We start from the raw sequence: 21516 nt of genomic DNA, 5'->3' as shown, positions 1-21516 counted from the left end.
AAAGTAACAGCACCAAAGATAATGACAGTAATTTCACATCCTTTTTAATTGAAGTAGCTGTACAAATAGAAACTCATGTGCTTCCAAATATTTGATGAATTACTTTAAAAATTATAAATCACATTTCACAATTGTTATACACACAGAGTATCTGTGTGTATAAATTATACAACTTCAGCAAAAATTGACATTTATAAATATTTTATTAATTCCAATTTATAAATATCTATAAAATATTTTATTCTAATAAAATAAAATATTTTATTTATTGGAATTTATAAATATTTCATACCCTATTTAAAATATTTATAAATATTCTAAATAGTTTATAAATGTAAATAAGTTATATTACATATTCAGACACTAAAATATTTAAGAGTGTGGCAGTAAAAGACAAAAAAAAAAAAAAAAAAAAAAAATCAACAGAAAACTGTAGGTCACAGTCATACTGCACTTATGGTTCCAATGTATAAGATGTACCTAATAAATAAGCAATGTTATTTAACCAAAAATGGGATCACATTTTTTCATATAAAGGAAACCGTGTTAGTTGTTTATGCTATTATATTGCAAAGTGAGCTAAAAATGGTGTAAGATATGGAGTAAAGGCATATTACTTTTAAATATAAATCCAACATTTTATTAAATGCATTGCTGTTATATCAGAACTGATTAAACAAATTTGTTCTTGCCATTTTGTGAGTAAAGAAATTTATGTACAAATATTTTACAACTAGTTTATACATAAATTTACCAGGTTAAATTATATAAAACTTTTAAAGTTCATTCATCCTGTTTCAAGCATCACTGTTCATATTCAGCTTAAGGGGCATTTAGAGTATATAAGGAATATGCCCAAAAGTAGTTTACTATTTCTAAATTTACAAAGGTAAATGTAAAAACAAAAAAGTAAATATTAACTATTAGCTTGTATTCTAACAAAAAAACAGCAAAATGATAATAGCGTTTTGTGCATCTGGGAGTATATATAAGTCAGTCTGTCTGTCTCAAGCATTTCTCTCAACAATAACACTGAAACTATTAACTTAGGAATTGAAGTGGCTAATGGCATGAAGAACCTATTATCTTAAACAGCAGTGTCCATGATCCTGTTGTATGCAAAAATAACAGAGAGGAACTTCAAGTAGTTATTTGATCCCACATATTATCATTAGAGGGCTATAAATCATGTACATTAAATAACAGTAAAAACTTTCAGGCTATCCCCCATTACTGGCAGTGGTTGGGTGTAATTATGGCACATATGAACATTATACAGAATTCGATGTAGTCGTCCTGGCAGGGAAATGCACACAGATGCATGTGCATACACACTTGTACTATGCAGCCTTATTAATATTCATTTCTACACTTTGAAATTCAAGAATAGAAGTACACCCACATATCCATTAGGTCTATAACAACCTAAGTAGGTGTCTGCTCAGTAACCTGACAACTGAAATATTGCTATGTGTTAGCTGCTGTACTTCTCCCAGTATACATACATGCATGCATACATTCATTCATTCTCCTTCGTAGGAGAGGCTTCACTGACAGTTTACTTTATCTCTAAAATTGACTACGCAGTCAACAAAACATAATGATATCAACAGATGGGACAGCATTCTCCTTTGGGAATTACAGCATTGTGGCAGTCAACACGTGGGCACACTGACACTCTACACACTGTTGCACCAATCTAAAAAATAAAAAAGAAAATTTTATATATCACTCAGTCATTTAGAAAAACAAAAATTCATCAAATGCTCAAACAGAAGCAAAGTTATAAACTATTTTACAAAACATCATAAGGGGAAATTAAAGTTAAAATGCTGTCTATGCAGAAACCCCTTTGTATTATTGTGTGAACAATCAGTTCCAAGTGAGGAGAATCCTGTACCTCTACCTGAGGCTAAATCAGCAGCACTGGGTGAAAAATCTGAGAAAAAATTGCCCAAGGATTCTCGGTAACCTCTCAGGAAAGGATTCATTCAGTAACCTGAATTTCATTACATACATTGAATAAGAAATTTAAAGAAAACTACGCTGTGCTGCTCAAGGATAATACTATAAAAGTTAATGGAAAAATGTCCAAAGAAATGGTAAACCTCCAAGGAAAATTTTCCTTTGCAGTCTTATCTTTTCAGATGTTCTGTATTTCATCAAATAAACCAATCTCTGAATCACTATTTAATTTTAAAGAGAGTCAGTTTTACTTTTTTGGGAGCATTTTAACGCTTAGGTATCAGAACATTTTGAAGAGTGCAATACTTTCAGTGAGTTCTGCAGAGCTGGTCCTTATCTCTTCTGAGGATTAATTGATTTTTCCATACTGCAGGGTTCAAGAGCAGTTTTGGAAAATGCTTTTACCCAGGAATGTCCAACCTTTTCCTGCAGTGTGCCATATCATGTTGTGAATGTGTCACATACTACCTAGGGGAGGATCCAGAAAGTGCTGGAATCAATACCCTCTCCCCAATATGGAACCAAGTGTGTAGGGCCCAATATGGATACAAGCCACCTTAATGTGTGTAGGGCTATGAAGATGCCTCCATCGACTATTATTACTACAACCATGAAGAATGCTAATAAAATAAAACAATTGATGCAAAATGGTAGGTAAAATTTTTGGTGCCTGAAATCTAAACCTGTGATTTTCGATTCACTCCATTATATAAAGGGTTCCATTTTCACTGATTCCATTCGTGCCAGTCCCCCCCCCCCCAGGAACCTAATCCTGACGTAAATCGAGGGCTACCTGTACTTTATAAATTTCATTAGCTTAAACTGCAAAGAGAGAATGTGTCCAGAGATCACTGGCCTCTAAGTATGAAGCATATGAAGAAACAAATATTGTAATTTTTTTTTTAATCTTTAATCAACAATTGTATAGACACTCCCTGGCTTACGTAATAATTGACTTAACATAAGTTTTTGCTGGCCGGTGCAAACTTAAAATTGTGGAAACATATTTTGCATCCTGTAGGAATAAATGGAGGTATCATGAAAATATCGTAATGTGAACCCAATAACACACTAGTTTTTTGGTAATTCATTCCAAGACCTCAGAAGTTGAAATTTTCTCTATATAACTAAGTTATTTACCTCTCTAAAATGTCATTTTTATAATGGAAATTGCACTACACTTTCATCGTTATCATATGTTCTGTTATAAGAATCAATTTTGAACGCCTTTATGATATTTTTCTAAAACACATTTCTGGAGGTCACGACCATAAAATAATTTGCACTTTCCGGTTTATTGGACTTTTCTCTTAGTGCAATCTATTATAAATGTGTAGCAAACTCTATCTTATTGCATTTGTAATAATACCAATAACTGCAATTGTGTGGATTTTTGCACTATTATGGTGAAATGTGTTCCCCTTCACTGAAATCTTCAATCATATAAAAACAAATTTTCAGAACCTTCTCTTCATTCCGATTTACTTATTACAATGGTGAAGGGAACGAAACCAATGGAAAGTGTATGTGATGGCAGTGCTAGGAAACCAAACAAAATTGATTTAGAAATGAAGATGATTAATTAAGTACAAAGCAGGATAAAGTATGTCATCTATTGCATGGAATTAGGTCTAGCTGATTCAACAGTAAATACTATTTTAATTGACAGTGTGTGTATAAAAGAACATGTTAAAGGATCAATGCATTTAAGATCAACAGTGATCAGGTGCTATATCGAAGATGGAACAACTATTAATAATTAGCATTAGCATTAGTAGAGGCATCTGATGCAAGAAAGCATGCTTATGCAGCATCAGCCAAAAAAAAAAAAAAAAAAAACCCCACTTCCACTTCACCCCTCTGTTCGTTCAAAATACCTGTCCAGCTGAGCCTTAAACTTATTTAGGCTATCAACCTCCACCACAAGGGATGGAAGTCTGTTCTACCAACCAACCACCCGCTGGCTAAAGGCAAATTTCCGCACGTCTATCCTACATCTATCTTTCCTCAATTTGAATTTATGCCCTCTCAGGTGATTTTTCTGAGCTAGAGGAAGAATCCCATCAACATTGAGCATGCTTAAACCATTCAAGGCTTTATACACCTCTATCAGATCACCTCGCTGGTGCCTAGTCTCCAGACACTGTAATTTGCAAAACTTAAGCCTTTCTTCGTAAGAGCACCCCTTTGTTCCATTCACTAATCTTGTTGCCCTTCTCTGTACTCGTTCCAGCAGCTCTACATCCTTCTTGAAATGAGGCCTCCAGACCTGTATACAGTACTCTAGGTGTGGCCTGACCATTGCCTTATACAATGGAATAATCACCTCCTTATCCCTGCTGGAAAAATTCCTGTATATCATTGACAATACTCCATGAGCTACTCTTGAAGCCCGTCTGCACTGCTCAGAGAACTTTATATCTGCCTGCACAACCACCCCCAGGTCCCTTTCATTCTCTACCACTGTCAGTGTAGTACCACAGAGTTCATACGTTGCTCTGGGGTTGCTCTTTCCCATGTGTAGTACTTTACATTTGTCAATGTTAAACTTCATTTGCCACCTCTCAGCCCATCTGCTCAACCTTTCCAGATCCTGTTGCAGCAGCATAGTGTCAGTAGTGTCCCTGACAACCCTGCCAACCTTTGTATCATCTGCAAACTTGGACATTAAGCTTGATATACCATCATCAATATCATTTATAAATACAGAAAACAATAATGGACCCAACACTGAGCCCTGAGGGACTCCACTAATAACATTAGTCCACGATGAGCAGTGTCCATTGATTACCACTCTCTGTCTTCTCCGCCTCAACCACCCCTTTATCCATAGCAGCAATTTGCCTCCAATGTCACATTGCTCCAATTTGTGTAGCAGTCTTCCATGTGCAACAGTATCAAAAGCCTTTCTAAGATCCAAGTATATAATATCAAAGTTATTCCTTGCATCCAGTTCTTTTGTGACTGCATCATAGTATCCAATCAAATTGGTCAGGCAAGACTTCCCCTTAACAAAACCATGCTGTGTCTGAGCTATAACTGAAGTCTTGTCTAAATGATCCTGCAGTGCTTCTTTAACCAGTGCCTCCATTAATTTTCCTGGAACAGAAGTTAAGCTCACAGGTGTATAATTACTTGTGTCAGCCTTTGATCCTCCTTTGTGAATTGGGGTCACATTTGCACATTTCCAGTCTATGGATACCTCCCCTGAGTCCAAGGAAGCTCTCATAATTATGTCTAAGGGTTTGCTTACTTCCTTTGCTGCCTCCTTTTATATAACTGGATAGATCCCATCCACCCCGGGTGCCTTTCTTGTGTTTATCTTCAACAGTTTCTCCTCCACTTTACTCCCAGTTATTTCAAGATTCTGTAGCTTACTGCTAGAGTTGAATACACCTCTGGCATTCCCCTTGCTGAATAACTCCATGTGTGAATGTCGATGCAAAATATTCATTTAGTTTGTTAGCTACCTGAGCAGGATCATCAACAGTTGACCCATCAATATCAAATGGACCAATCTGATTCATCCCCTTCCTTCTAGAGTTTACATAAGTAAAGAACTCTTTGCTGTTTTTCTTTGCATCCCTTGCCAAGGATTTCTCGTAATCTGCCTTCGCCTGCCTAACCTCCTTTGTAACTTGGTTGCATATCAACTTGTATCTATCATAGGCTTCTGTGTCATGTGTTAATTTGTAAGTATCCCATGCATTTTTCTTCTCTGCCATATGCCTCATTAGTTCATCTGACATCCATTTTGGCCTAAACCTTGAACAATATTTCTTAGTTGGTATGTAAAGCCTAGTAGCTTCCAAGATAAGTTCTTTGAATGCTTCCCATTTTGAATTTGCTGTTGGTAACATCATCAGTTGGTCCCACTGTATAGAATTTAAATACTGTCTCAGTCCATCGTAGTCGCCTTTACGGAAGCAATAACCCTTCCCTTTACCCCTAATGGTAGTTACCTCTTTGAGTAAATCCCACTTCAGCACACTGTGATCACTGCCACCTAGTGGTTCCTTTATCTGCAGATTCTTAATGCATGAAGAATCACTGCTGATAATCAAATCAAGAGTATTACTCCCTCTAGTTGCCTCCCGAACATGCTGATGTAGAAAACAAATATCCAATAAATCCACAAAAGCCCTGCTAGTGTGTGAGTAACCAGCCTCCAAATTCCAGTCAATATCTGGGAAATTAAAATCTCCCATTATAAGACTCTCTGATTTACTGGCCCACTCTATTTCCCTGTACAGTTCCTTATTATACTCATCAGAGTCATTAGGCTATAGCACACTCCTACTCTCAATTTTGATCTCCCAATGCTTATGTCACACCAAACTGACTCAACACTGCACTGTCCAGCGATGTCGACTGGCTTCACTTCCTTGGTTTTTATGTGTTTCTTAACTAATAGCATAACCCCTCCCCCCTTCCTATCCTGTCTATCCTTTCTGTAGACGTTGTACTCCCCAAATTGCAGTTCTGCATCCCTTATATCTGTGTGGCACCACGTCTCTGATATCCCAACAATATCTGCCTTTGATGTTTTGAGCAATACCTCAAATTCATCAAATTTATTTACTAAACTCCTAGCATTGGTGTACACGCAAGTATACCTGCACCTGTTTCTATTCTTAGCTACCCTAACACAACCCATGTGTTTACTTGTACCGCAATGGCTCCCAGCAGTCTCTGAAATACCATGCATCTTGTTTTTCAGGCTTCTGCTCATTCTAATAGAAGCAGTGCAAGAATCTCTTTCACCTCTGCCAGTGGCTACTGTCAATCTATTGGTCTTTGTCTCCCCCCAAGCTAGCAGTTTTCCGACCCACCTAACACTGCCTCGATAGCATCAGCAAATATTCTTGCACCCTTTCTATTTAAGTGGATCCCATCCCTGTAGAAGCAATCTCTCCTTTTGACAAGTACAGTCCAGGCTGAAAAAAATTCTACCCCTTGAGCCTTGCACAATCTTTCCAGGGCTGAATTGATCGACAAGGCTCTCACCATATACTCCCTCCTATCGTGTCTGGGCAGAATTGCAGACACTTTCAAATTCAACCCTAATTCTCGGCTTTTGTTCAACAGTGACCTGTACTTGTTAAGTAATTCTGCCGGTCTCCTACTCTTAATATTATTAGTGCCAACGTGTACAACTATATCACCTTTTGTGCCCTTAAAAGATGATATTCGCTCTACAACGTCATCAACCTTTGCCCCTGGCAGACATACCCTGGTCCTGTTCCACCTATCTTTTTTACAAAGCATGTTCCCCGTTTTCCTGACAATAGAGTCACCAACAACTACTAGTTCCTTCGGGACCAGCGCATTCTGCCTTGGGGGTTGTCTCTATGTCACGCGATGCCCAAGTGCAAGCTCTGGCGTTGATGTGGGCAGCTGAGAGCTTGATGGGCCCCTCAATTTAGTTTCTTCGAGGGCATCCACCCTGTCCTTCAAGCTCTCATATAGGTCCACAAGAACGCCGAGTTGTTGCCTGATATCGATACACTCCTTGCATCGCGCACACACAAAGACATCCCCCTTGGCAGTATCATGTCCCGTACCCGATTGCTCTGCACACATCAAGCAAACAGTGCATTTTATAAGGCTGTGAGTCAGAGGACAACTGCCCCCCCCTCAGTTCTGCTCTGAGCCACAGCACTTCCATTAGCTTGAGCCTTTTGCTTTGCTGCTCTGGTCTGAGTCATGATTCTATTAATTTATTAATTAATTATAATTAATTATGTTATTTATTAATTATGTTAAATATAATTAATTATATTACGTTTGTAATCTAAGTCGTTATATGTATTTATTTAAACGTACAATTTAACTGCTAATGAAGTTCAACTAACGCTATCTAGTACGGTATATAACTATCGTATCACAAAGGTGGGAAAATTACGAACGGTAGCGGAGTTGAAACATGTGGAAACCCTTACCGATACTTTTATGCAATTACAAGGCCAAGTAAAGAATAAATACACCAAATTAATCAGAAAATTACAAAATAATGTTATACTACTAAATTTAAATCAAAAGTTTTAGAAAAACAATAATTTCAAATCAATAAATAAGAAAAATCCACTTAGCGGCTTTGAACACACCGTCTCTAGTCTTTATCATGTCTATCATGTCCCATAATATGGGACATGACCGGTAGAATTCCCATAATATGGGACATGATCCCCCATGGCAGTATCATGTCCCATAATATGGGACATGATACTGCCATGGGGGATGTCTTTGTGTGTGCGCAATGCCAGGAGTGTAAGGAAATCAGGTGACAACTCAGCATTGTTATGGGGCCCATATGAGAGCTTGAAGGACAGGGTGGATGCCCTCGAAGGATTAAAAGTGAGGGGGCCCATCAAGCTCTCAGCTGCCCACACCAATGCCAGAGCTTGCACTTGGTCGTCATGCAACACAGCGGCAGCCCCCAAGGAAGAATGCGCTGGTCCCAAAGGAACTAGTAGTTGTTGGTGATTCTATTGTCAGGGAAACGGGAAACATGCTTTGTAAAAAGGATAGGTGGAACAGGACCAGGGTATGTCTGCCAGGGGCAAAGGTTGATGATGTAGAGTGAATATCTTTTAAGGGCACAAAAGGTGATATAGTTGTACACATTGCCACTAATGATATTAAGAGTAGGACACCGGCAGAATTACTTAACAAGTACAGGTCACTGTTGAAAAAAAGCCGTGAATTAGGGTTGAATTGAAAGTGTCTGCGATTCTGCCCAGACACAATAGGAGGGAGTATATGATGAGAGCCCTGTCGATCAATTCGGCCCTGGAAAGATTGTGCAAGGCTCAAGGGGTAGAATTTTTTTCAGCCTGGTCTGTACTTGTTAACAGGAGAGACTGCTTCTACAGGGATGGAATACACTTGAATAGAAATGGTGCAAGAATATTTGCTGACACTATCCAGACAGTGTTCGGTGGGTTGGAAAACTCTTAGATTGGGAAGGGGGATACAAGGACTAATAGATTAACAGTAGCCACTGGCAGAGGTGAAAGTGATTCTTGCACTGCTTCTATTGGAATGAGCAGCAGCCTGGAAAATAAGATGCAGGATATTTCAGAGACTGCTGGGAATCATTGGGGTACAAGTAAACACATGGGTTGTGTTAGAGTAGCTAAGAAAAAGAGCAGATGCATATATACTTGTGTGTACACCAATGCTATGAGTTTAGTAAATAAATTTGATGAATTTGAGGTATTGGCCAAAACATCAAAGGCAGATATTGTTGGGATTTCAGAGACGTGGTGTCACACAGATATAAGGAATGCAGAACTGGAATTTAGGGAGTACAAGGTCTACAGAAAGGATAGACAGGATAGGAAGGGAGGAGGGGTTATGCTAATAGTTAAGAAACACATAAAATCCAAGGAAGTGAAGCCAGTCGACATCACTGGACAGTGCAGTGTCGAGTCAGTTTGGTGTGACATAAGCATTGGGAGATCAAAATTGAGAGAAGGAGTGTGCTATAGGTCTAATGAGTATAATAAGAAACTGTACAGGGAAATAGAGTGGGCAAGTAAACCAGAGAGTCTTATAATGGGGGATTTTAATTTCCCAGATACTGACTGGAATTTGGGGGCTGGTCACTCACCCACTAGTAAGGCTTTTTTGGATTTATTGAATGACTGTTTTCTACATCAGCATGTTCGGGAGGCAACTAGAGTGAGTTGGTTTGATTATCAGTAGTGATTCTTCATGCATTAAGAATCTGCAGATAAATGAACCACTAGGTGGCAGTGATCACAGTGTGCTGAAGTGGGATTTACTCAGAGGTAACTACCATTAAGGGTAAAGGGAAGGGTTATTGCTTTCGTAAAGGCGACTACGATGGACTGAGACAGTATTTAAATTCTATACAGTGTGACCAACTGATGATGTTACCAACAGGAAATTCAAAATGGGAAGCATTCAAAGAACTTATGTTGGAAGCTACTAGGCTTTACGTATCAACTAAGAAATATTGTTCAAAGTTTAGGCCTAAATGGATGTCAGATGAACTAATGAGACATTTGGCAGAGAAGACAAATGCATGGGATACATTCAAATTAACACGTGACACAGAAGCCTATGATAGATACAAGTTGATCTGTAACCAAGTTAGAAAGGAGGTTAGGCAGGCGAAGGCAGATTATGAGAAATCTTTGGCAAGGGATGCAAAGAAAAACAGCAAAGAGTTCTTTACTTATGTAAACTCTAGAAGGAAGGGGATAAATCAGATTGGTCTACTTGATATCGATGGGTCAACTGTTGATGATCCTGCTCAGGTAGCTAACAAACTAAATTAATATTTTGCATCGACATTCACACATTATTAGTTATTCAGCGAGGAGAATGCCAGAGGTGTATTCAACTTTGGCAGTAAGCTAGAGAATCTTGTAATAACTGAGAGTAAAGTGGAGGAGAAATTTTTGAAGATAAACAGAAGAAAGGCACCTGGGGTGGATGGGATCTATCCAGTTATATTAAAGGAGGCAGCAAAGGAAGTAAGCAAACCCTTAGCCATAATTATGAGAGCTTCCTTGGACTCAGGAGAGGTACCCACAGACTGGAGTTGTGCAACTGTGACCCCAATTCACAAAGGAGGATCAAAGGCTGACACAAGTAATTAGACCTGTGAGTTTAACTTCTGTTCCAGGAAAATTAATGGAGGCACTGGTTAAAGAAGCACTGCAGGATCATCTAGACAAGACTTCAGTTATAGTTCGGACACAGCATGGTTTTGTTAAGGGGAAGTCTTGCCCGACCAATTTGATTGGATACTATGATGCAGTCACAAAAGAACTGGATGCAGGGAATAACTTTGATATTATATATTTGGATCTTAGAAAGCCTTTTGATATTGTTGCAAGACTGTTCAACAAATTGGAGCAGTGTTTGGAGGCAAATTGCTGCTATGGATAAAGGGACGGTTGAAGGGGAGAAGACAGAGTGTGGTAATCAAAGGACACTGCTCATCGTGGACTAATGTTATTAGTGGAGTCCCTCAGGGTTCAGTGTTGGGTTCCTTATTGTTTTCTGTATTTATAAATGATATTGATGATGGTATATCAAGCTTAATGTCCAAGTTTTCAGATGATGCGAAGGTTGGCAGGGTTGTCAAGAACACTACTGACACTATGCTGCTACAACAGGATCTGGAACGATTGAGTAGATGGGCTGAGAGGTGGCAAATGAAGTTTAACATTGACAAATGTAAAGTACTACATATGGGAAACAGCAACCCCAGAGCAATGTATCAACTCTGTGGTACTACACTGACAGTGGTAGAGAATGAAAGGGACCTGGGGGTGGTTGTGCAGGCAGATATGAAGTTCTCTGAGCAGTGCAGACGGGTTGCAAGAGTTGTTGTTGTTTGGTTTTTAGGAGCATTAGGAACTAAGGCCATATTACTCCGGGAATATGCGGTGGTCATTCCCTGACCTTTCCGCATCCTCCGTATTTGGTGGTGACGGGCTCGAACCCCGGTCTAATCAAGAAGTGTGTGCTACACACTGTTGCTCCTTCCCACCTGGCTACGGAGGTGCCAGCTGCAAGAGTAGCTCATGGTGTATTGTCAATGATATATAGGAATTTTTCTAGCAGGGATAAGGAGGTGATTATTCCCTTGTATAAGGCAATGGTCAGGCCAGACCTAGTGTACAGGCCTGGAGGCCTCATTTCAAGAAGGATGTAGAGCTGCTGGAACGAGTACAGAGAAGGGCAACAAGATTAGTGAATGGAACAAAGGGGTGCTCTTATGAAGAAAGGCTTAAGTTAAGCAAATTACAGTGTCTGGAGACTAGGCACCAGCAAGGTGATTTGATAGAGGTGCATAAAGCCTTGAATGGTTTGAGCATGCTCAATGCTGATGGGATTCTTCCTCTTGCTCAGAATAATCAGCTGAGAGGGCATAAATTCAAATTGAGGAAAGACAGATGTAGGATAGACGTGCGGAAATTTGCCTTTAGCCAGCGGATTGTTGGTTGGTGGAACAGACTTCCATCCCTTGTCGTGGAAGTTGATAGCCTAAATAAGTTTAAGGCTCATCTAGACAGGTATTTCGAACGAACAGAGGGGTGAAGTGGAAGTGGTTATTTTTTATTTATTTATTTATTTTTTTTTTGGCTGATGCTGCATAAGTTTGCTTTCTTGCATCAAATGCCTCTACTAATGCTAATGCTAATATGGATGGAAAATCAGATTCAAAAGCAAATGTCCCTGAGTCTAATGACCAATTAAGCAAAAGCAACAAGTATTTATGAAGATATTAAGAATAAGCATGGCGTGACCTCAAGCCAAGTTCGTGGCAAGCAACGGGTGGTTTAATAGGTTCAAGCATTGCGCTGGTTTCCAAAACATTAAAAGTATGCAGTGAGGTTGCCAGTGGTGATTCTGCAGCTGCAGAGAAATTTTGCAATGAGCTGGAAAAAACCTCTTCTAAATCTCCACAGTGGCATGCTTATCAGCTGGAGAGTTAATTCTGGCAACAATGCTTGAAAGGTTAAACTTGCTGACGTTATTGCCTGTTTCCTCTCTCTTTTCGTAATTTTATAATTTTGTACACTTTTATAATTTTTCCTGTGCATGAGATGAAAAAATTGAATAAATAATTCTATTTACAGTTCATCGAACATTCATTTTTGCTTCAATAAAATTCAGCACGCATAGTTGCGACTGCTGCATAAGCATTTAGGGAAATTCCGACTTCCGTAAAATTCAGCTTACGTAGAGTTCTACGGAATGCAACCTTTACGTAAGTCGGGGAGTGGCTGTATTTTAATCAATCAATTATATTAATATTTGCAATGAATGGAAATCAGAATAAAAACAATACTAATATGATGCAAAAATTTAGTAGCATTGTGGTGAAACCAAGGTGTTGCAACACCCACTTAGGAAAGCTCTGCTGTATATATATAGCTTAATTTCTGATTTTGAAAATCGGGTGTATAATTTTTTATTTTACTTTTTCACATCAGGTGTGCCACTAACAAGAGTTGCATAAGCCACAAGTAGAACCTCTGCCACAGGTTGGCTACCCCTGCTTTAACTCTTCAATGACCACCTCAGAATTCTAAAACAGCTATATCAGGCCATTTTCATGTGCCAGCTTTGAGCTGAACAACTATAAAACAATGTAACACTTCCAATTTTCACTGAGTTTTGCACGGTTGCTCCTGATCTCTTTTAATAGAATAAACTATTTGTGCCATAGAGCAGATTTTCAGTAGCATTACAAGACATATGCTGCTATGTGGTTAATGTGATAGGAATTCATCTGAAAGTTTAGTTCCAATTCCCATATATAGCTGTTATGTGGAATTCTGCTCCTTCAATGTAATTAAAAATTTCCATGTAGAATACTGAATACTACACCATCTGATGAAGAGAATGGTAGAAAAATTTTTTACTATTTCTAGGGTCATCCTGTTCTCAAATCTCAACTCCATAGAACCAGTATGTTCTGGCAGAGACATATCTGCTGATCTCTCTAGGATATCAGGATATTTTATTACACATGCAAGTAATATGAACAAATTCAACTCTAATGTGAGTTAAGGTTGAATTTGAAAGTGTCTGCAATTCTGCCCAGACATGATAGGAGGGAGTATATGATGAGAGCCTTGTTGATCAATTTGGCCTTGGAAAGATTGTGCAAGGCGCGAGGGTTAGAATTTTTTTCAACCTGGTCTGTGCTTGTTAACAGGAGAGACTGCTTCTACGGGGATGAGATACACTTAAATAGAAAGGGTGCAAGAATATTTGCTGATGCTATCGACGCAGAGTTAGGTGGGTCGGAAAACTGCTAGTTTGGGGGGATACATTGACTAATAGATTAACCGTAGCTGATGGCAGTGGTGAAAGTGATTCTTGCACTGCTTCTATTGAAATGCAATTGAGCAGCAGCCTGGAAAGCAAGGCAATGGGGATTTCCAGGACTGCTGGGAGTCATAGTGGAACAAGTAAATACATGGGCTGTATTAGAGTAACTAAGAGTAGAAACAGGTGCACGTATACTTGCATGAACACCAATGCTAGGAGTATACTTAATAAATTCGATGAGCTTGAAGTGCTAGTGAAGACATCAAAGGCGGATATTGTTGGGATATCAGAGATGTGGTATCACACAGACATAAGCAGTGCAGAATTGGAATTTTGGGGAGTACAATGTGTACAGAAATGATAAATAGGATAAGAAGGTTGGAGGGGTTATGCTGTTAGTTAAGAAACACAAAATCTAAGGAACTGCATCCAGTTGATGTTGGTGGACAATGTAATGTTGAGTCTGGTGTGACATAAGCACTGTAAAAGGGAAATTGAGAGAAGGTGTGTATAACATTTCTCCTTTGGGGGATTTTAATAATAATGGGGGATTTTAATTTCCCAGAGATTGACTGGAATTTGTGGGTTGGTCACTCACACACTAGCAAGGCTTTTATGGATTTATTGGATGATTGTTTTCTACAGCAGCATGTTCGGGAGGCAACTAGAAGGAGTAATACTCTTGATTTGATTATCAGTAGTGATCCTTCATGCATTAAGAATCTGCAGATAAAGGAATCACTAGGTGGCAGTGATCACAGTGTGTTGAAGTGGGATTTACTCAAAGAGATAACTACCATCAAGGGTAAAGGGAAGGGTTTTTGTTTTCGTAAAGGTGACTATGGTGGTCTGAGACAGTATTTAAATTCTATACAGTGGGACCAACTGATGGTGTTACCGACAGAAAATTCAAAATGGGAAGCATTCAAAGAATTAATCTTGGAAGCTACTAGGCTTTACATACCAAATAAGAAATACCAGTGTCAGATGAACTAATTAGACATGTGATAGAAAGAAAAATGCATGGGATACATGTAAAAAAACAGGTGACACAGAAGCCTATGATAGATATAAGCTGGTCTGTAACCAAGTCACAAAGGAGGCTATGAGGGCGAAGGCAGATTGCGAGAAATCTTTGGCAAAGGGTGCAAAGAAAAACAGCAAAGAGTTCTTTACTTATGTAAACTCTAGAAAGAAGGGGATGAATCAGATTGGTCCACTTGATATTGATGGTTCAACTGTTGATGATCCTGCTCAGGTAGCTAACAAACTAAATGAATATTTTGCATCTACATTCACACATGAGGAGTTATTTAGGGAGGAGAATGCCAGAGGTGTATTAAACTCTGGCAGTAAGCTAGATAATCTTTTAATAACTGAGAGTAAAGTGGAGGAGAAATTGTTGAAGATAAACATAAGAAAGGTACCTGGGGTGGATGGAATGTATCCAGTTATATTAAAGGAGGCAGCAAAGTAAATAAGCAAACCCTTACCCAATAATATGAGTGTTCCTTGGACTCAGGGGAGGTACCCATGGACTGGGGATGTGCAAATGTGACCCCAATCCACAAAGGAGGATCAAAGGGAGACAGGAAATTACAGACCTGTTAGTTTAACTCCTATTCCAGGAAAATTACTTGAGGCATTGGTTAAAGAAGCATTTCAGGATCATCTAGACAAGACTTCAGTTATAGCTTGGACACAGCATGGGTTTATTAAGGGGAAGTCTTGTCTGACCAATTTGATTGGATACGATGATGTAGTCACAAAGGAACTGAATGCAAAGAATAATTTTGATATCATATATTTGGAGCTTAGAAAGGCCTTTGATACAATTGCACATGGAAGACTGCTGCACAAATTGGAGCAGTGTGGCATTGGAGGCACATTGCTGCTATGGATAAAGGGATAGTTGAGTGGGAGAAGATGGAGAGTGGTAATCAATGGACACTGCTCTTCGTGGACTAATGTTATTAGTGGAGTCCCTCAGGGTCCAGTGTTTGGTGTATTGTTGTTTTCTGTATTTATAAATGATATTAATGATGGTATGAACATTATGAACATTAAACCCGATATGGTATATCGGGTTTAATGTCCAAGTTTGTAGACAATACAAAGGTTGGCAGGGTTGTTAATGACACTAATGACAGTATGCGGCTGCAACAGGATCTGGAAAAGTTGGGCAGATGGGATGAGAAATGGCAAATGAAGTTTAACATTAGCAAATGTAAAGTGCTGCATATGAGAAGCAGTAACCCCAGAGTAATGTATCAACTCTGTGGTACTACACTGACAGTGGTAGAGAGTGAAATGGGGGTAATTGTGCAGGCGGTATGAAGTTCTCTGAGCAGTAGCTCATGGTGTCTTGTCAATGATATACAAGACTTTTTCTAGCAGGGATAAGGAGATGATTATCCCATTGTATAAGACATATGTCAGGCCACACCTTGACCCCATATAGGCCTCATTTTAAGAAGGACGTAGAGCTGCTGGAATGAGTACAGAGAATGGCAACAAGATTAGTGAATGGAACAAAGGGTTGCTGTTATGAAGAGAGGCTTACGTTTTGCAAATTGCAGTGTCAGGAGACTAGGCACCCACAAGGTGATCTGATTGAGGTGTATAAAGCTTTGAATGGTTTAAGCATCTTCAGTGCTGATGGGGATTCTTCCTCTTTCTCAGAATAATCGCCTGAGAGGGCATAAATTTAAATTGAGGAAAGATAGTTGTAGGACAGATGTGCGGAAGTTTGTCTTTAGCCAGCAGGTGGGTGGTTGCTGGAACCAACTTCCATCTGTCATTGTAGAAATTGATAGCTTAAATAGATTCAAGGCAGAACTAGACAAACAACTGGATTGAGTGGATGGGTGAAATGAGAAGTGGTTTTTTTTTTTTTTTTGCCTGATGCTATATAGGCTTGCTTTCTTGTATCATGTACCTTTAGTAATAATGTTAATGCTATTATTAACCGTATACTAAATAGTAATATTATGGTTATGAAAGAATTTTTATAAGCAATAAGAACAATGATAAAATATCCTTTATATGTATTAGCATATAATGAATTTTTATATATTGGTGGTTGATTTATTAAACCAAGTCATTATGAATTTTCTGTGCAAGATGTAATAAGAAAGGAAGAATGTTTGGTTTCTTACTTTACAGCTGCAAATAGTACAGTTATCTTCTTTCCAAGTTTCTCCAGAGTTATGGACCAACCCACGAGAATCAGTACAATGACTCTCTCTTTTTGCTTCACAACTCTCTTCTAGTTTTCTTAACTGAAAAAAAACAGGAAAGAGAAGACAATAATTATTTTAGCACATGAGATCCAATTACTATATCATCTTTTCCATTATACAAGTTTTTCTGGGGCATGGTATATTTATGATAATTGAATTTTTAAGTGAGAAAAGCACTGAATTACTCAAGAGTGAAAAGAACAGTTACCCCCCTAATGAAATCATAGTGAAGTGGTGTTCAACCGGGGTGCCACGGCACTGTAGAGTGCTGCAATAACATTCCAGGGTTGCCACATAATTTGGGTTTAAACTTATTTTACTTAAACTTATTTTTGTATTTATATATTTATTTCATTATAAAAGGTACATCTTTATCTACATTATTAAAGGTACAAACCTATGTGAGTTAGGATTTTCTGTGCTTACCACTATAAAAACTAAAGAATTAAAGAGAACAAACGACTGAGGAAGAAATGAGGGCATGTCTCTGCAATATTTCACCTAATATCAAAAAGATCTGTGAATCACACCAAGTGCAAATATCTCATTGAAAAGTTACATAAACAAAGTGTTTAAATACCTTCCATTGTATGGTATCTTTTTAATTTTGTGGTGATCTATAATTGATTTATTTAGTACCTCTACATAAAGAATAAAATTACTATATTATATAAGTATATATATAATTTGTATTATGAATTGTAATTTTCTTTATAATTGATTATCATATAATTTATTTTTATGCTTGTGCACACATGCACACGTGCACGCACGAGACAGATAGACGGAGAGAATTGGATCTAACAGGCAGAAAATTTGAGTTGGGGTGCTACAAAATAAAATAAATTACTTAAGGGGTGCCATTATTTAAAAAAGGTTGAAAACCACTGTCATAGTGAGTAAAAAAAATAAATATAGTTTGGGGAGGGAATTACTCATGCAACATCACAAATGGCATATAATTCTACTGTAAAACTATTGCATTCCAAAGAAAATTGATGGGAGATACACTGTTCGGCAGACTATAGCAACACAAGCTTTGCTCTCCATTTTAGAGCCACCTGTGTGTACGTGAGTAAAACTGCTATGCTGATGAACTATTATAATTGCCTGATGATAGAACTTGGAAGGAAATTCTTTACCTATTACTGGAAATGGGTATCAGTATATATATCAAGAGCATTTTCTATGACAGAGTCTTGCAGACTAATTTCAAATTGTTTATTTTGATAAAAGTTATCTCACTTTGGCGTGAAGAAACTAATATGTTTATGATGCTTTGTAGCTGCAAGTTTCAATTCAATGCATATTTTGAGAGTGGCAAAAGATAGCAAGATCATCTGAGTAAAGGTATGTTTCTGTGTCACATATACATTTAGTTATGGAATTGATCGTGATGGAAAGAGGTGTAGCATTTCATACAGAACCTTGAGGAACTCCTCTCGTGCACATGTGTGTGTGTGCCCGTGCACTAGAGAAGAATGGAAACGTACCCAAAATAATTTGAGTCAAAAAGTTACAGACAAAGTTTGTGAGAGGAACTCTAAGACCAAATTCGTGTACATCTTGAAAAAACTCATATCACCACATTGTATTGAAGATTTTTTATCCAGACATATCATGATTAAGTGTTTATTCCTGAGAAAGGCATTTTGAATGTTCACCTCAGCTCTGATCACAAGGTTAAGTGTTGACCTACTGAAGTTACAGGCGCCTCCGTAGCCAGGTGGGAAGGAGCAGCAGTGCGTAGCACACGCTTCTTGATTAGACCGCGGTTCGAGCCCGTCACCACCAAATACGGAGGATGCGGAAAGGTCAGGGAATGACCACCGCATATCCCGGAGCAATATGGCCTTAGTTGCTAATGCTCCTAAAAAACCAAATAACAAACAACAACTGAAGTTACATCTGCCAGCATAGAATCTGCATAGTGTGAGTTAGTTGGAAGCAAAGGTATAATGACAATGGGAGTAATCTACAGACCAGAAGATTGTGAAGAGTATGACGAGTCTTTACATGCAAATGGAATGGGCAGGCAAGCGTAAATGTCTTATTATGGGCAATTAAATCTGCCCAAGATTGATTGGAACAAGTTGGGAGGGAAACTCACTTTGGGGAAAATTTTTTCTAAATAAACTACATGATTATTATTTGTACCAGATGTCAGAGATAATACTAGGGGTGCAAATATTCTTGACCTCATTATTACTCATGAATTAGATGGCATCACGGAACTTAAAATACAAGAACCATTGGTAGGTAGTGATCATGCAGCCATCAGTTGGAAGATGGAGAAAAATGTTACAGCAGTTAAAGGTAAAGGCAATTTACCTTTAATTTCTGAAGAGGGGACTTTGACAGTTTAAATTTCTGAATTTAAACCGTCAAAGGGTTTTAATTTTTGTAGGAGGGGACTTTGATGGTTTAAGGTACTATATGACATCTATTAATTGGCAAATTGCAGAGTGAGGGTGAATACACTTGAATTATGGAATACTTTTAAAGCAAAAATCACAGAAGTAATGAATGCATACATACCATTAAAATCTTTTGCAGGAGAATGCTGAAATGGATGAATGCAAAGCTGGCCAGTCAAATAGAGAAGAAAAAGGTAGCATAGAACAGTTACAGAGCAATGAAAAGTACTGAAACCTATAACAGCTACAAGTTGATTTGTAATAGATGTGGTTAGACAGGCCAAGGCTGCATATGAGAAAGCAGTGGTGTAAGAGAGCAAAGAATGGGGACAAGGAATTTTTAATGTACATGAATACAAGGAAGAAAAAAGTGGATGAGATCGGACCCTTGTGCACTGCGTGTAGGAAAGTCTTAGACAACCAAGCTGATGTTGTCGATGAAATGAACAGGCACTTTGCATCTGTCTTTACTGAAGAAAGATCTTTCATGCTGAGAAGAGGCTGTGCAAGTGATGCACAGTCATATCAAATAGTGATTTCAAAATTAGAGAGAGAACTGTTTACTAGTAAATTCTTACTTATGTAAATTCTAGAAGGAAGGAAGGAAGGAGATGAATCAGATTGGTCCACTTAACATAGATGGTTCGACTATTGATGATTCTGCTCAAGTAGCTGATAAACTGAATGAGTATTTTGCATCTACATTCACACATGAGGATTTATTCAAGGAGGGGAATGCCAGAAGTTTATCAAACTCTAACAGGGAGGTAAGTGATTTTGTAATAACTGAGAGCAAAGTGGAGGAGAAATTGAAGATAAACATAAGAAAGGCACCTGGAATGATTGGGATCTATCAAGTTATATTAAAGGAGACAGCAAAGGAAGTAAGCAAACCCTTAGCCATAATTATGAGAGCATCCTGAGAGTTGGGGAGGTCCCCATGGACTGGAGATGTGCAAATGTATCCCCAATTCACAAAGGGGGTTCAAAGGGTGACATAAATAAGTATAGACCTGTTAGTTTAACTTCTCTTCTGGGAAAAGTAATGAAGTCACTGGTTAAAGAGGTGATAGAGGATCACCGAGACAAGACAGCACTAATAGCTCAGACACGGCATGGGTTTGTTAAGGGGAAGTCTTCTCTGACCAATTTGATTGGATACTACGATGTGGTCACAAAGGAACTGGATGCAAAACATAATTCTGATATCATATTCTTGGATTTCAGGAAAGCTTTTGATACTGTTGCACATGGAAGACTGCTGTACAAATTGGAGCGGTATAGCATTAAGGGCAAGTTACTGCAATCGATAAAGGGATGGTTGAGTGGGAGAACAGAAAATGGTAATAAATGAACACTTCTCTAGGTGGACTAATGTTATTAGTGGAGTCCCCCAGGGTTCGGTGCTGGGCCCATTGTTTTCTGTATTTATCAAAGATATCGATGAAGGTATATCAGGCTTAATGTCCAAGTTTGCAGATGATACAAAAGTTGGCAGGGTTGTTAATGACAGTAAAGACAGTATGCTACTGCAACAGGATCTAGAAAAGTTAGGCAGATGGGCTGAGAAATGGAAACTGAAGTTTAACATTGAAAAATGCAAAGTACTCCATATGGGTAGCAGTAACCCAAGAGAAATGTACCAACTGTGTGGTACTACACTTAGAAGGTGGAGAATGAAAAAGACTTGGGAGTAATTGTGCAGTCCGATATGAAGTTCTCTGATCAGTGCAGATGGTCTGCCAGCACAGTTTATGGAGTTTTGTCAATGATATAGGAATTTTGCTAGCAGAGACAAGGAGGTGATTATCCCTTTGTATAAGGCAATGGTCAGGCCACACCTTGAATATTGTATACAGGTCTGGAGGCCTCATTTTAGGAAGGATGTAGAGTTGCTAGAATGAGTACAGAGAAGGGCAACATGATTGGTGAGAGGAACAAAGGGGTGCACTTATGAAGAAAGCCTTAAGTTCTGCAAGTTGCAGCATCTGGAGACTAGGCACCCACAAGGTGATCTGATCGAGGTGTACAAGGCCTTGAATGGTTTGAGCAGGCTCAATGCTGAC

The 21516-nt window shown here is 38.5% G+C and overlaps 1 protein-coding gene across 2 annotated transcripts in view; it reads right to left on the bottom strand.

Moving 5' to 3' along the window:
• Positions 1-811: 811 nt before the first annotated feature.
• Positions 812-21516, bottom strand: part of Pxn (Peroxidasin) — a 247354-nt gene continuing 226649 nt past the window's right edge. For both annotated transcript variants that reach the window (XM_090371255.1, XM_090371256.1), the window contains 2 exons: positions 16950-17072; positions 812-1699 (listed from right to left, as the gene is read on the bottom strand). In XM_090371255.1, the coding sequence (XP_090227381.1) occupies positions 1607-1699; positions 16950-17072 (216 nt within the window). In that variant the 3' untranslated portion in view covers positions 812-1606. The remainder of the gene's footprint in view (positions 1700-16949; positions 17073-21516) is intronic.

This window comes from Mastigoproctus giganteus, chromosome 4 (assembly GCF_048544385.1).
Source record: "Mastigoproctus giganteus isolate SK-2022 chromosome 4, ASM4854438v1, whole genome shotgun sequence".
Taxonomy (NCBI): Eukaryota; Metazoa; Arthropoda; class Arachnida; order Uropygi; family Thelyphonidae; genus Mastigoproctus; species Mastigoproctus giganteus.
This window is presented reverse-complemented; position numbering and strand designations above follow the sequence as displayed.